We start from the raw sequence: 14,089 nt of genomic DNA on the forward strand, positions 1-14,089 counted from the left end.
GTCTTTTTCTCTAAGGAATCTATCACCTGTGAGCGAGACAGACGTGTAATTAACTAACCCTGCAGTAAGAGCTACATGCTGCTGCTAAGTCGCTTCAGTCGTGTCTGACTCTGTGCGACCCCATAGATGGCAGCCCACCAGGCTCCGCCGTCCCTGGGATTCTCCAGGCAACAACACTGGAGTGGGTTGCCATTTCCTTCTCCAATGCATGCAAGTGAAAAGTGAAAGTGAAGTCGCTCAGTCATGTCCGACTCTTAGCGACTGCATGGTCTGCAGCCTACCAGGCTCCTCCGTCCATGGGATTTTCCAGGCAAGAGTACTAGAGCTACATGGAGTCAATCAAAACAGTTCCCCCAGTCACCTGTCAAGGAAGCCAGGCAGTCCTGGTTTGGCTCCTTCCCTGTGTGTGAAGTGAAGATTGCTCAGTTGTGTCTAACTCTTTGCGACTCCATGGACTACATAGTCCATGAATTCTCCAGGCCAGAATATTGCAGTGGATAGCCTTTCCCTTCTCCAGGGAATCTTCCCAACCCAGGGATTGAATCCAGGTCTCCTGCATTGCAGGCAGATTCTTTACAAGCTGAGCTGAGCCACAAGGGAAGACCAAGAATACTGGAGTGGGTAGCCTATCCTTTCTCCAGTGGATCTTCCTGACCCAGGAATCGAACTGGGGTCTCCTGCATTGCAGGTGGATTCTTTATGAACTGAGCTATCAGGGAAGCCCTCCCTGTGTGTGATCTGGGAGCAAATCCCTCCTCTCTGCACTTCAGCTTCAACCTGTGAGAAGACTGGGTGTGAATGTGGCCTAGCCCCCCACAGAGAAGTGGGGTGGGGGTGATAAAAAGCATATACAGGACACATGGTGAACTCCTGAGAGCAGAGCGTTCTCTCAGAGGAACCCAGATCTAAATCCAGCAAAGGATCCAGAAACAGGATCCAGGCAGTCTAGGGGGTGTGTGTGTTAGTCGCTCAGTCATGTCCTACTCTCTGCAATCCTGTAGACTGAAGTCCGCTAGGCTCCTTTGTCCACGTGATTTTTCAGGCCAGAATACTGGAGTAGGCTGCCAGTTCCTTCTTCAGGGGATCTTCCCGACCCAGGGATCGAACCCAGGTCTCCCACAATGCAGGCAGATTCTTTACCATCTGAGCCACCAGGCAGTCTAGGCCCCTAGTTATTTCAGCATCACCCGTTTTCCCTCTGGTCAGGGCAACGCCACTGGAGGGACCAGAGGCCGGGGCTGGCTGTCAGGACAAAGTCCCAACCAGGCAGGCAGTCCAAGTGGTGTGCAAAGTGTAGGTGCACAGGGGTACAGAGCAGCATTTGGCATATTTTTCCCTCCTGCGGCTCCTTCCTAACCTTGCTGTCTGAGCTAAGCAAGTGGCTAAACCCCTCCAGACCCTGTGGATTCAAACCCGGTTCTGACTCACTTTCTGGTAGAGAACAAACAGAAATAGAGCTGAAGAAGAACCATTACGTTGGGCTTCTCAAGTGGCTTAGTGGGTAAAGAACCTGTCTGCAATGCAGGAGACACAAGAGATGCAGGTTCGATCCCTAGGTTTGGGAAGATCCCCTGGAGAAGGGCATGGCAGCCCACTCTAGTATTCTTGCCTGGAGAATCCCGTGGACAGAGGAGCCTGGCAGGCTGGAGTCCATAGGGTTGCAAAGAGTCGGATACGACTAAAAAGACTGAAGGAAGTAAGATCATAGAAATTTTAGAACCAAGAGGTCTGTAGGAGGCTCAGCCAATCTGTCCATTTGCTGGCAGACATCTATGTCACCCAGAGAGGCTGTACCCTCATATAAATATATTCAGAAGGGGAGTGGGAGGGGCTTCCCAGATGTTCACAATAGCTTTGTATCCTGGGTCTTGCCTGGCGGTCCAATGATGAGGACTTAGCCTTCCAACGCAGGGGGCACAGGTTCGATCCCTGCTCAGGGAGCTAAGATCTCAGAGGCTTCATGGCCCCAAAAACATAAACAACAGAAGCAATGTTGTAACAAATTTAACAAAGACTTTAAAAAGGGTCCACATTAAAAAAATCTTAAGTAAAATGTATCTTGAGCTGGTGCTGGTTACACGGGTGTATTTAGTTTGCAAAAACTTATCAAGCTCTATGCTTGTGATATGTGCAATTTTCTGCATATATGTGTGTGTATATTATACTTCAATAAAAAGTTTTAAGCACATAAAATTTTAATAAAATTTTTTTTTTTTTTTTTGGCTGAGCCACATGCCTTGCAAGATCTTGGCTCCTTGACCAGGAATCAAACCTGGGCCATGGCAGTGGAAGTGCAGAGTCTTGATCATTGGACTGTCAAGAAATCCCAATTTAAAAAATTTTTAAAGAACACAGAAACTGAGAGATGAATGTCTGCTCTTATCAGTAGCCTTCTTTAAAATAAAATATATTCAGAGTACAAAATTCCAGGGCTTTCCTCTATGATCCTTCTCATTGTCTCCTGCAACCATCAGGAAGTTCTTTGTGATTAAAAAAAAAAAAACAAAAAACCTTGTTATAATGCACTCAACGCCATTTTCTTTGATTCCAGCTTTCCCAGACTTGAGGTCCGTTCATTAACTACAGTACCACCTCTGTTCCTATTCTCCCTCTTTGGATGGAATGCATCTAAGGCCTCAAACCTATTTTTAGAAGTTTAAAATCATTTCTCCTACATCTCCACCTAATCTTTGTTTAGAGTCTACCTCAAGTGACAGGGAGAGAATTAACTGATGATGTAACTCATTTTGCCTTTGGACAACTGTTCTTATTTTATGCTCAATCTGTTTCCTGTGGCTTCCCACCAAAGGTCCCACATATCTGCCCCCTTGGCAGGTGTAGAATAAATCACATTTCTCTTCCAAATGCACTTTTAAAGTGGCTTTTGTGCTCCCTCAGCCTTTTCTCCTTCAGACTTGCTAGTCTCTCCAGCCTACCCCTCAGCCAAGGGGTTCACTCTCCTCTAAATGAATTCCAGTTCATCTCAATCCCCCTTTAACTATGGAGCCCAGACATGGTTGTAGAACAGCAAATAAGTTTTCTGATGAGCTCAGAATAGAGCAGAACCATCACTCCATGTGCTCTGGAAATGAGACTGCAAACATATATTTTTGGAGTCATCTTCTGAATCAGAGGAATCTAGAATTAGTCACTGGTCTCTTACATATCTCTGGCTACAGCCTTGGGGCTACGGAGAGTGCATGCATGCACAAAGTATGCTTGTATCCCTACAAGAGACACTCCCTGCGCCCACCATTCCTTCCCCCTACTGGACAAACTCAAGTTCTGGTGGAATGATGAAGAATCCACTCAGCTCTCAGCCCAACTCAGGTTATATTCCAATTCTGAACCTTTATATGAGCATCTCCAGGACAGATACGGAACCACAGCAATGCTCTCAAGTGCAAATGCTTTCCTCCTTCCAGTCCAAACACTTGCTCCTTGGACCCTAACTGCCTGACTTGCAGAAAAGCTAAGGTTTCGCCTGGCTGGCCAAGAGCAAAACGGTGAGGTTCCGTCTGAGGTCACTAGGAAAATTGAATTCATTCAGCCCTCTGTCTGTCACCATATAGCAGGGTGTGTGTGTGCAAACATGAGCAAGGTGAAGGCCGCTCACGTCTTTCACACTTTCTCAGGGAGGTCTCAGGTGATCATCAGGCCATTCTAATCAGGACTAATTCACAGGTCAGCAAATCATGACCCAAGGGCCAAATCCAGCCCACCACCCATTTTGTGTGACCCACGAGCTAAAAATGGTTCTTAACATCTTTAAATGGTTGGGGGAAAAAAAGCATATCTTGTGATGTGTGAAAATTGTATGAAATGGAAATTTCAGAGTCCATAAATGAGGTTCTATTGGGAACACAGCCATGTTCGTTTGTCCTTCTATGTCTGTGGCTGCTTCTGCTGTACAAAGTAGCGTTGAGTCATCGCAACGGAGACGGCCTGGGTCACAATGCCTAAAGTATCTATGCTCTGCCTCTTACAGAAACAGCTGGCAACCCCTGGCCAAACAGTGTGTGACCTTGAAAGATCAGTGCGGTGCGTCTGCCTCTCCTCTGTCAAGCTGGGGAGGAGGGTGTGTCTGTGACCCACCAATAAGGCACCTGTGCTTGACAACTCCGAGGCTGAGGAAAGGGGCTGCAAGTTGGCTCCTGCCTGCACAGGACATTCGTAGGGCCAAGAAAGGGAGGAGCTTTTCTCCCAGGTAGGATGACAGAAGCTCCCACTCCTTCATTCTCTCCCAGTAGACACGGACATACTCCTGCCAGGGCAGCTCCCTGAAACACCCCTTTCTCCTCCCTTCCTTCAAGGCCAGCTCCTTCCACCCGGGTCCCAAGGCAAAGGAGGAAGGCATGCCCACCTCCAGGCTAGCCGGGAGAGGGAGGCGGGAAGCGGAGGAGCCAGGGGGTGTCCACACAAGCAGTTTGCTGCAAAGTGTCACAGAAGGTAAAGAAGCGAAGATCCCTTCCCCCCAGCCCTGGCTGAGCGCCTGGCTGAGTCTCTGAGGAGACAGAGCTTCAAATCCTCCCCCACCCTCCACTTGCCTAAATCAAGCAAATAACTAACAATGCAAGGAGGTGTGGGGGAGTAAGGCCCAGCCACTGGGTATCTATTTTCTGAAAACACATGGCAAATCTCTGAGCCAAATGCCGGCTAAGCCAAAGAATAAACAAATCCCTTTATTTCCCTGAGACTGGAGCTATCAATTTGCCCTCTCATCCTCTCCTCCCATTAGCCAGAGCCATCCATCAAAGAAGCAGGATCTGTCTGTATGTGAGAAGGTGGCCTCACCTCTGCTCTGGTCACCTCTCCCCCACCAGGGGCACCCCAGAGTTAAGTCAGTGGGTGGAGACCTGGAGGAGCACATGGCCTGTCCACACCTCCCCCAGAAGCTCCGGCCTGGTCGCCCCAGAATGCAATCCTCTGCCCTTTTTTCTCCAAGTTACAGGACCTTGAATAAGTCTCTATGGCCAAGGGGACTCCATCAGCCTGAACCCCACCCCTCCCTCCAGCCGCCCTGGGCCCACCCTTCCCGGCTCTACGGCTCAGCTCAGGCAGTGCTGCTCTGAGGAAGGTGAGGAAGGGGGAGAGAAAAGAGCCAGGGAGGAAAAAGAATGAGGCATCTCTGTAGCATGATGTCACACCGGCTGCTTTTGGATCCCCCCAACACAGGACAGAAGCAAACAACATGGACTCCGGATTTACTGTGCCTGGAAAGGTTTGTGTTCTCGGCGGTTCCGGCGGCCTGCGCCAGCTGGAAACAGCTCGGCAGCCAGAGAGACAGGCCCTTGCTCCAGCCCCCGGGCCCCCCATCCGACCCCTGGGCATAGGCCCCCCTTCCAAAAAAAAAAAATGCGCGGAGGAAACAAAGATGGACTGACACATACATACACGCACACACAAGCGTCAGCAAGAGTGAGCACTAACCTGGCAGCCATTGGGAAGGTAGTGGAGCACAGTGCAGAGCTCATTCATTCATGCACTGGGCAGTGGGGGGCGGGGGCGGGGAGCGGGGGCCCTGGGGGCGTCGGAGGGCACGCACCTCCATGACCATCCCACGGCCCTGTGGCTAACGGCGGGGGGCAGGGCGCTCACAAGCTGGGGGAGCTTCCTTTCTCTGCTGTTGCCAACCGCTCTGGAATGGTAAGCATGACTCCCCGTCAATTTCTACCCCCCTCCCTCCCCTGCGGCCGATATTTGGCGTGGTCTTGCAGTCGAACCAGAACACCGCCGAGCCCCTCTCTCCCAGCCCTCACTCGCTTTCTCTCTCTCCCTCGGACTCCCTCCCAAGACAGCTGTTCCCGGATCCTGCACGCACGCGCACAGCGCACAGACACACTCAGCCACGCACCCCTCCGGCGCGCGGACACACTCGCACACACGCACGCAGACACGCGCGCGCACACCCCGCCGCCGCCGCCGCCGCCGCCTGCCGCTTTACATAAGCAACTCTTCGGTGCAGTCAGCTTGCTCGCTCTCAATTATTCATGCCGCCCTGGAGGACCGAGCCGCTGGGGCGGCGAGCGCCGTTATTTCCTCTCCATCCCCCAATCTGACAAAACACCAGATGATGCTCCCGAGAGATTCTGCTCCCTTTGCTGCCACCAATTATTTCCCAGGTGTTGCCTATTAGGTCAACCTGTATCAAGGAGGTGATACTAAATCAAAACACAAGTGCCTGGCTCAAAATAGAGCCTTGCACCTTTCAAAGGATGACAGCTGCGGTTATTGCCTGAGCCTTGGGAACAGAGGAAGGGAAGGCGGCGGCACTGGAGACCGCAGAAAAGGACTGGGACTCTTCAGGGAAGCCTACCCCGGACTTCCAAGGCAGCAGGCCGTGATACCTGTGGGTCAGAGCCTTAACAAATAAAACAATTACATCCACGACAAAGCATGGTCATCTCAAACTCTAAGCGGCACCTCCAAGAAAAAAAATTTTTTTTTCTCCTCTCCAGTCACTGGAATGGGGCTTCCCTGGCGGCTCAGTGGTAAAGAATCCGTCTGCCAATGCAGGAGATATGGGTTCAATCCCTGGGTTGAGAAGATCCCACAGAGAAGCAACCCACTCTAGTATTCTTGCCTGGAGAATTCCGTGGACAGAGGAGCTTGGTGGCCTACAGTCCATGGGGTCACGAAGAGCTGGACACAATTGAGTGACGAAACAACATTCACCAGAATGCAGCACTGGTACAGAAACAGTCCAGATGAATATTCTTTCGGATGAGAGGTATTCTATTCAACAGTGACTTTAATGGAATACTGTGAAAGTCATTTATGACTTAAAAAGCACTTTCATTCACATTAATTCATTTGATTTCCACAAGAATCACCTACAAAGGCTTTGTTAGGATCACAGCTAACAAAAGGATGCTGAGCCCTGGAAAGGTGGGAGGTCCCATGACAACAAAGGCTGAGCTGGGAATCCAGACCACCTGACTTGAAATCCCATAAAACCCCAAGGATGACTGTCAGAATTCAGAGTACCACCGGTATTTTTTGAGGGGAGGAGCAAATGGATCCAAAATCTGGACCAAAACAAACATCAAAAGCCATGGTGACAGCTCACGGTTTCTCAAACTTTAAGGATCTTCTTAAACCACAGATTTTGATGTACTAAGTCTAGGGAAGGGCCCGAGAGTCGACTGTTATAACAAACTCCCAGGTGACGTCCATGTTGCCATTCCATGGACCACACTTTTGAGTAGCAAAGGATTGGTTTATGCATTCTCATTCTTCAGGTGTCCCTAAAGGGCAGAGTTTGGTTTGCCTGCTGCAGCTGCACAGGATAACATGCTGAAGGTGAGTAATAATTATGATCCACTGATGCCACCTGTGTCCTCACCAGACTCAATACTTCTTGGGCATCTGTTGGCAAAAAGTCTCATTCTGGGACTGCCAAGCCCTATCAGCTCATCAAGAAAGGTCTTTCCGGGATTGTCTGTACCTGCAACCTGTCGAGAGAACAGCAGCCTCACAGCGTCTAGGGAACACCTAGGTTTGGACAGTCTGGCCCCCACCTCATTTACCTAGAGGAATTTCAGTGCCAAAGAAAGGTGTGCTGGCAATGCCCTGGGCCGCAAGCACTGTCCCAGTTCTACCCGTCTGCACTTGTCTGGTCAAGTCTGGCTTTTTCTGAAATGCTGACCACCTACCTACCTCCCCTTCTGTTACTCTAGAAAAAGATCTCAGACTCTGGGGTCCAGTCTGCATTCAGAGCTATGTTTTGCTGCTTTCTGGCTCTGTGACTGTTGGTTGCCCAGCTACCCTCTTCTCAGACTCATTTTCTTCATCTGCAAAAGCCAAAAATAGGTATATGTCCTCTTGTACATGGTTGAAAAAAAATGATAGAATAAAGGTACAAGGAGGCTGGTTATGTCCCCCACCTCTGAGCTTATAACTGTAGTACAGAATATAGAATTTAATTGTAGCTTTTGTTGTTCATGCTGTTGGTTTTATATCCCTAAGCTTGTAGGCGACTTCTTTCATGTCCCTCCAACACGTAGGAGTACTGGGTACAACAGAGGTATCAGCAAATATCTTTGCACTGACTGTCCCATCCTCCATTAAGATAGGCAACAAAAGTGTTAGTGAGGCCAAGCTGCCCACACCCTGGTCTTACCTTCTCTACTCACTATGTGACTCTGGACAAATCATACTTTCTGGAGACTTTGCTTCTTCCACTATGAAATGCAGAGATTTCACCTTTCTTCTGAAAGAGCTCTGCATAGCCCGATAGTGTTAGTATCTACATGATTCAGATCAACAGCAGTGGGTTAAAAAGGCAGATGCAGAGATCAGACAAAAGTCTAGTCAAAGCTATGGTTTTTCCAGTAGTCATGTAAGGGTTGGACTGTAGAGACGGCTGAGCACTGAACAGCTGATGCTTTCTAACTGTGTTTTTGGAGAAAACTCTTGAGAGTCCCTTGGACTGCAAGGAGATCAAACCAGTCAATCCTAAAGGAAATCAACCCTGAATACTCATTAGAGGGACTGATGCTGAAGCTCCAATACTCTGGCTAAGTGATGTGAAGAGCCAAGTCATTGGAAAAGACCCCGATGCTGGGAAAGACTGAAGACAAAAGAAGAGGGTGACAGAGAATGAGATGGTTAGATAGCATCACCGACTCAATGCACGTGAATCTGAGCAACTCCAGGAGACAGTGGAGGACAAAGGAGCCATGGGGTCACAAAGAGTCAGACACAACTTAGCAACTAAACAACAGTATAAGGTTAATGAACATTAGAGCATGTTTCTGAAACCTAGGCCCTCTTAGTCGAGTCCTATTCTCAACCATTAATTGTGTATGAATAGAAGGCTACTGACTTGTCATGAGGCGGGAAGGGGCCTTTTCATACTCATGGTGTTTACAGATTTGCACTGCTGTGCTCATCCTTCCTCAAGTCACAGTACAAACTCCAAAGAGGCCAGCTGAACCTCAGAGAGTTGGCAGTGACCTGGACAAAGCTGACCGGGCTTCCCCAGATGGAATTCCTGCCCCTGACTCAAATCTCCACATTTCAAGGGCTGAACAATTTGCTGCCTAAATTCCCAAACTGGTTTTTTGTAAATGAATTTAGGACACTGAGGAAAGAGTAAGTTATCTTTTTCTGAATTAAACCTTTCCCTCAGAGATATGGAAAATTCACATGAGTTTCTATTTTTGAAAGGAAAAGCGGTTTCTGGGAGCCTTGTGCAGCATCAAAAGCACTTTCCAGAGAGCACCCTGGAGGGATTGGGGGAAGAAAAAGAAGTTAAGGCATCTGCAAATCCAACAGAACCAAGTGGTTCCATTCAATCCAGTCCCATTCAATCACATGCTATAAAAAGGTCAGTGCCTACACGGTATCTTGTTCATCTCAAGTGCTGTTTCGGATAAGAATGGAAGGTAGGGATGATAAAGATAAGGTCTTATCTCTGAATCCTATGCCCACCCCCAAGGAAAACAAAAGAGTTTTTAACATAGCAAATACTTCAAAGATTTTAACTAAATCTGAATTTGTTGAATAATGGGCCATGCATGCATGCTCAGTCCCTTGAGTCGTGTCTGACTCTCTTCGATCCTATGGACTGTAGCCTGCCAGGCTCCTCTGTCCATGGAATTTTCCAGGCAAGAATACTGGAACAGGTTGCGGTTGCCATTTCCTCCTCCAGGGGACCTTCCCGGCCCAGGGATTGAACCTGCAGCTCCTGCATTGGCCGGTGGATTCACTAGTGCTCCCCACCCGCCCGAAGCCCATTAATTACGGGGAATGATAGACTAAAGGGAGCCTGACTCTTATCATCTAAAGCACACGTGCTTTTCCAAAGCATAAACATCTAGGAGATTCTGAAATGTGTGGGGGTAAGTCAAAGAAGGAAAAGGAACAAAGATCTATAATGTTTACTGAGAATCGACCATGCACTGGTCACATATTTTATTATATATTTTCTTATGAAACTTTAATCAAACAGATGAAGAAACTGAGTACAGAAACCCATCCTTACCCAAGATCACAGAAATATTTCTAAAATCCACGTTTTCAAACCACACCATGCTACTTCCATAAATAAACCCCTTACTAAAGAAAAGGTACTTTTAAGTCCCCTGCATTTAATCATAATTGGTTAGCAGCAGCAGCAGCAGCACTGCGTTTAGTCCTCAACACAACCCTGCAAGGTTAGTTCTATTCTTCCTACTTAGGCGAGTTGTTCATTTATTGCTCCTCAGCTCCAAATCCACCCTTCTTTGCCTCACCTTGTGATGCGGGATCTGTACCCACTTTGCCAGCCGCCCTGTGAGCCTCCCTGGCACCCCAGCCTGCAGTCTCTCAGGAACTTTCTGTGCCATACACTGGGTGACAGCCACACCCATCCAAAGAGCTCCAAATCGTACTCCTGTGCTGGGAGCACACTTACAAATCTGTTCCCTTATTGGGTGTTCTGCCTCATTCCTAGAGGCCATGGCTGCTCCCTGCCTCTGTTATTCCTGCATTCTTTAGAGTCTGCTCTACTCATTTACTCATTAATGATTCTTCATATTCAATTTTCCCCGTTTAGCGTATTGGTCTCAGTCTCCTGACTTCTCACTGCTCTATAGGGATGAGCACACAGCAGCTCAGAGGAATAAGACACTGCCCTTGTCAGTAATAATAAAATGGCTAAAAGCTTATAGAGCAGGGGTCGTCAGCCTCCGGGATCTAATGCCTGATGATCTGATGTGGAGCTGATATTTTAACAATAATACACACAAAGTACACAATACATGTAATGGACTTCTGCTGTGATAAATTGTTTCAGTTGTGTCCAACTCTTTGAGACCCCATGGACTGTAGCCCACCAGGTTCCTCTGTCCACGGGATTCTTCAGGCAAGAATACTGGAGTGGGTTGCTGTGCCCTCCTCCAGGGGATCTTCCTGACCCAGGAATTGAACCAGCGTCTCTTACGGCTCCTGCATTAGCAGGCGGGTTCCTTACCACTAGTGCCACGTGGGAAGTCCCAGTATCAGTAACTGGCTGTGATCAATTAATTGTAAACACCATGGTCCTCGGACCAGCTTGAATGCCCTTAAATCATCCCCAAACCATCCCCTCCATGCCCCCTCCCCAGCACCTGTCCATGGAAAAGCTGTTTTCCGTGAAACCGGTCCCTGGCATCAAAAATGTTGGGGACCATGGCTCTAGGGCATTCTATGAGCCAAATCGTTTTTATACATTTACTATGTACTCCCTCATTTAATCCTCACATCAACCCTCCTTTACAGATGAGGAAACTGAGGTATCTCAGAGATTAAATAATTTCCCTGGATTACACAGCAGAAAGAGAGACCAGAGTTTCTGACCCCACAGTCTATTCTTGGCCAGGCTGCCATCAGTTGGCTGCAGTCAGAGAGAAAGGAAGTCAAGGAAGCACAAGCGGGACATAGAAACACAACAGTCTTCCACAAAGTTTGGAAGAGAAAAAGAAATTAAATTGTTAGCTGGAGAGGCCCACATATCTCTGAAGAATTCAAAATATGAGGGGGTACCATTAAAGGTCATTTAAGTCAGCCTCTTAGTGTAAAAGACTTGGTATACCCTGGTCATCAAATACCCAGGAGACCCTATTAAATATCTCTTTGGGAATTAATGCTTGTCCATGTTTTATGAACCATTAATGTAGGAGAACGGATGATTCACAGGTCCCCACTCTGCCCTCCCTGAGGTCCCAAACCCAGACTTTAATCCAGGGAAGCTGGGTTGGGGGCTCTGAATGAGTAGATGGATTGCCTGTGACCCAGCTGTAACCCAAGACCTCTCATGAATACTGCATCTCTCACATGAGGGGCAGTGATGTCTACATAATTAAAACCTGAAGCAAGAAATGGTCAGAAGGGTGGGGAGAGAGGGATGAGGATTCAGATAGATCCAGCACCACTCACACCCTACCGTACACCAACACCTCCTCTAAAACCGTGTCACTGGTTAGGTAGACTTCAGCAGGATACAAGCTTTCCCAAGAGTCAAACGCACTCGAGTAGGACAGAAAGATCCATCCCCTGGCCCACTGAGAAGAGAGCTTTCTGGGGAGGGGCTCCCTCTACGTATCAGTCACAGCGCACGTCGCCATGCCTGCTGACACTACCAATTTTCTTAGGTGTGTGCTCAGTCTCTCAGTGGTGTCCAGCTCTTTGTGACCCCATGAACTGTAGCCTGCCAGGCTCCTCTGTCAATGGGATTCTCCAGGCAAGAACACTGAAGTGGATTGCTATTTCCTTCTCCAAGGGGATCTTCCCGACCCAGGGATTGAACCCCCGTCTCCTACATTGGCAGGTGGATTCTTCACCAAGGTGCCACCAATTTTCTTGTAACTCTATCCAAATAAAATAACTGACTCCTGAGTATCACCGTCTTCTTTTCTAAATGATCCTGACCATCAGTCCTAGATTTTCAGCCAGGATCAAATATAAATCCACAGAATGGTCTATACCAGTGACTCCCAAACTTTACTACACCTTGTATTTTTTACATATCCCAATGTCCGGTCCCAGCGTGTACCAATTAAATCAGCGAGTCTGGGGGGTTAGAGCTGGGCTTCTGTATTTTCTAATGATCCTGATGTGCAGCAAAGTTTAAGAATCACTGGTGTATAAAATTTTAATCTTAATTCACTTTTAATGTAGTACAAACATTCTTCTGAAAGAATAGTGATCTGTATTTTCCAAAAGTCAAACTTTTTTTTTGAACCAAGACATTTTCCCCTCTCTTTTTAGAATCTTCAGAATTAGAATGGGTGCTCTGTGGCCATGGCAAAAATCTACACACGAGAACAGTCCTTGTGTCCTGCCCCAGAGAGAAAGAAAGCCCAGACCCCCACATTACACCTCGCATGTGGAAAGGACTGGGGGCAAGGAACTGGAGTTGATTCCTGGGGCGAAAAAAAATGGGATTGAGGCCAATGAAGATAATCTATGATCATGATTCAATGGGAAGCAGTTGGTAAGAAGAGTCTGTGTGGATCCCAGGAAGCACTGGGAAGTGAAAGTAGAAAAAGTGAGGAGGCCGACAGATCTGATCGGCAACTCAGGGGAAGGACTTGGTCTCACAGAAGAGGGACCATTCTAAGGCAAGGTGTCCTCTTTCCTGGAAAACCGAACTGCCCAAGCAGGAAGGCCCATGAAGAAGAAACTGCCAGGAGGGTGGCTGCAAGTGGGGTTGGAGACCTTCAAAACACAGGCACAGAGATAAGCTAATTATTTGATTATGCAAATGAAAGTTGTTTAACTTGCCCACAAACCCCAGGGTTAACGTGGAAGAGGATTAAATAATAATGTACCTGCTCTATAAGAAGCGATTATGAGGAAGAAGAGACTTAAGACCAAGTGCAACGTCCTCGACGACGAGACACACATAAGAACGCCACAGTGTGCTGATTATCTGCACACGGCTTCCCTTTCAGACTCAGGCACTCATTCCTGGCTGCCTGCCTGCAGGAAGCGCTGCCGATGGGTCACACCTGAGCTCCTCCAGGGGCCCTGCCCTTGAGAAGGCTTAAGGAAGAGGGTGCCCCCTTCCTAAGAATGTGCTCAGTTGTTCAGTTGTGTCTGACTCTTTGCAACCCCATGAATTGTAGCTCGTCAGGTTCCTCTGTCCATGGAATTTCCTAGGCAAGAATACTGGAGTGTGTTGCCATGCCCTCCTTCAGGGGATCTTCCTGACCCAGAGACTGAACCCTCATCTCTTGCTTGGCAGGCTGCTTCTTATCACTGAGTCACCAGGGAAGCCTCCCTGAGAACAGACAGAACCAAACGGCTGGTCCATTGGCAGGATACGGAAACCGGTCCCTTTGCCTTGGTATGGAATAATTCGGTAGAGGCATCCAGAACCAGAGCTTGGGCCACCCGGGACTGGCCCAAGTGCGTCAATCTTGAACTTCTCCATCTATCCAATCCCGATCCCCTCACCCACTTACAGGCTTGTTCCCAAGAGCACTTTCCAATAAACCTCCTGCAGGAAAATCTGTCTCTATGTCTCTTCCAAGGTCTCTTTTCAACCTAAGACACACACCAATTACTACGAAGGAACGTGCAAGTAAGGAGGTCATAGCCCTGTCACAGGACTGTCCCCTGA

General features: G+C 48.2%; 1 protein-coding gene across 13 annotated transcripts in view; it reads right to left on the bottom strand.

Moving 5' to 3' along the window:
* The window catches only part of GRAMD1B (GRAM domain containing 1B), a 187,479-nt gene that overhangs the window by 63,591 nt on the left and 109,799 nt on the right, over window positions 1-14,089 (bottom strand). Inside the window, exon 1 of one of the 13 annotated variants that reach the window (XM_044929592.2) lies at window positions 5,855-6,059. The exons of 10 other annotated variants lie outside the window; for them this stretch is intronic. Coding sequence is in view for 1 of the 3 variants with exons in the window: in XM_044929588.2 (XP_044785523.2) it covers window positions 5,431-5,474 (44 nt within the window). In the remaining 2 variants the exon portion in view is untranslated. Of the gene's footprint in view, window positions 1-5,430; window positions 5,769-5,854; window positions 6,060-14,089 lie in introns of those variants that run through there. 2 more of the 13 variants (XM_044929591.2, XM_044929588.2) reach the window with 2 other exon arrangements.

Source organism: Bubalus bubalis, chromosome 16 (assembly GCF_019923935.1).
Source record: "Bubalus bubalis isolate 160015118507 breed Murrah chromosome 16, NDDB_SH_1, whole genome shotgun sequence".
Classification (NCBI taxonomy): domain Eukaryota; kingdom Metazoa; phylum Chordata; class Mammalia; order Artiodactyla; family Bovidae; genus Bubalus; species Bubalus bubalis.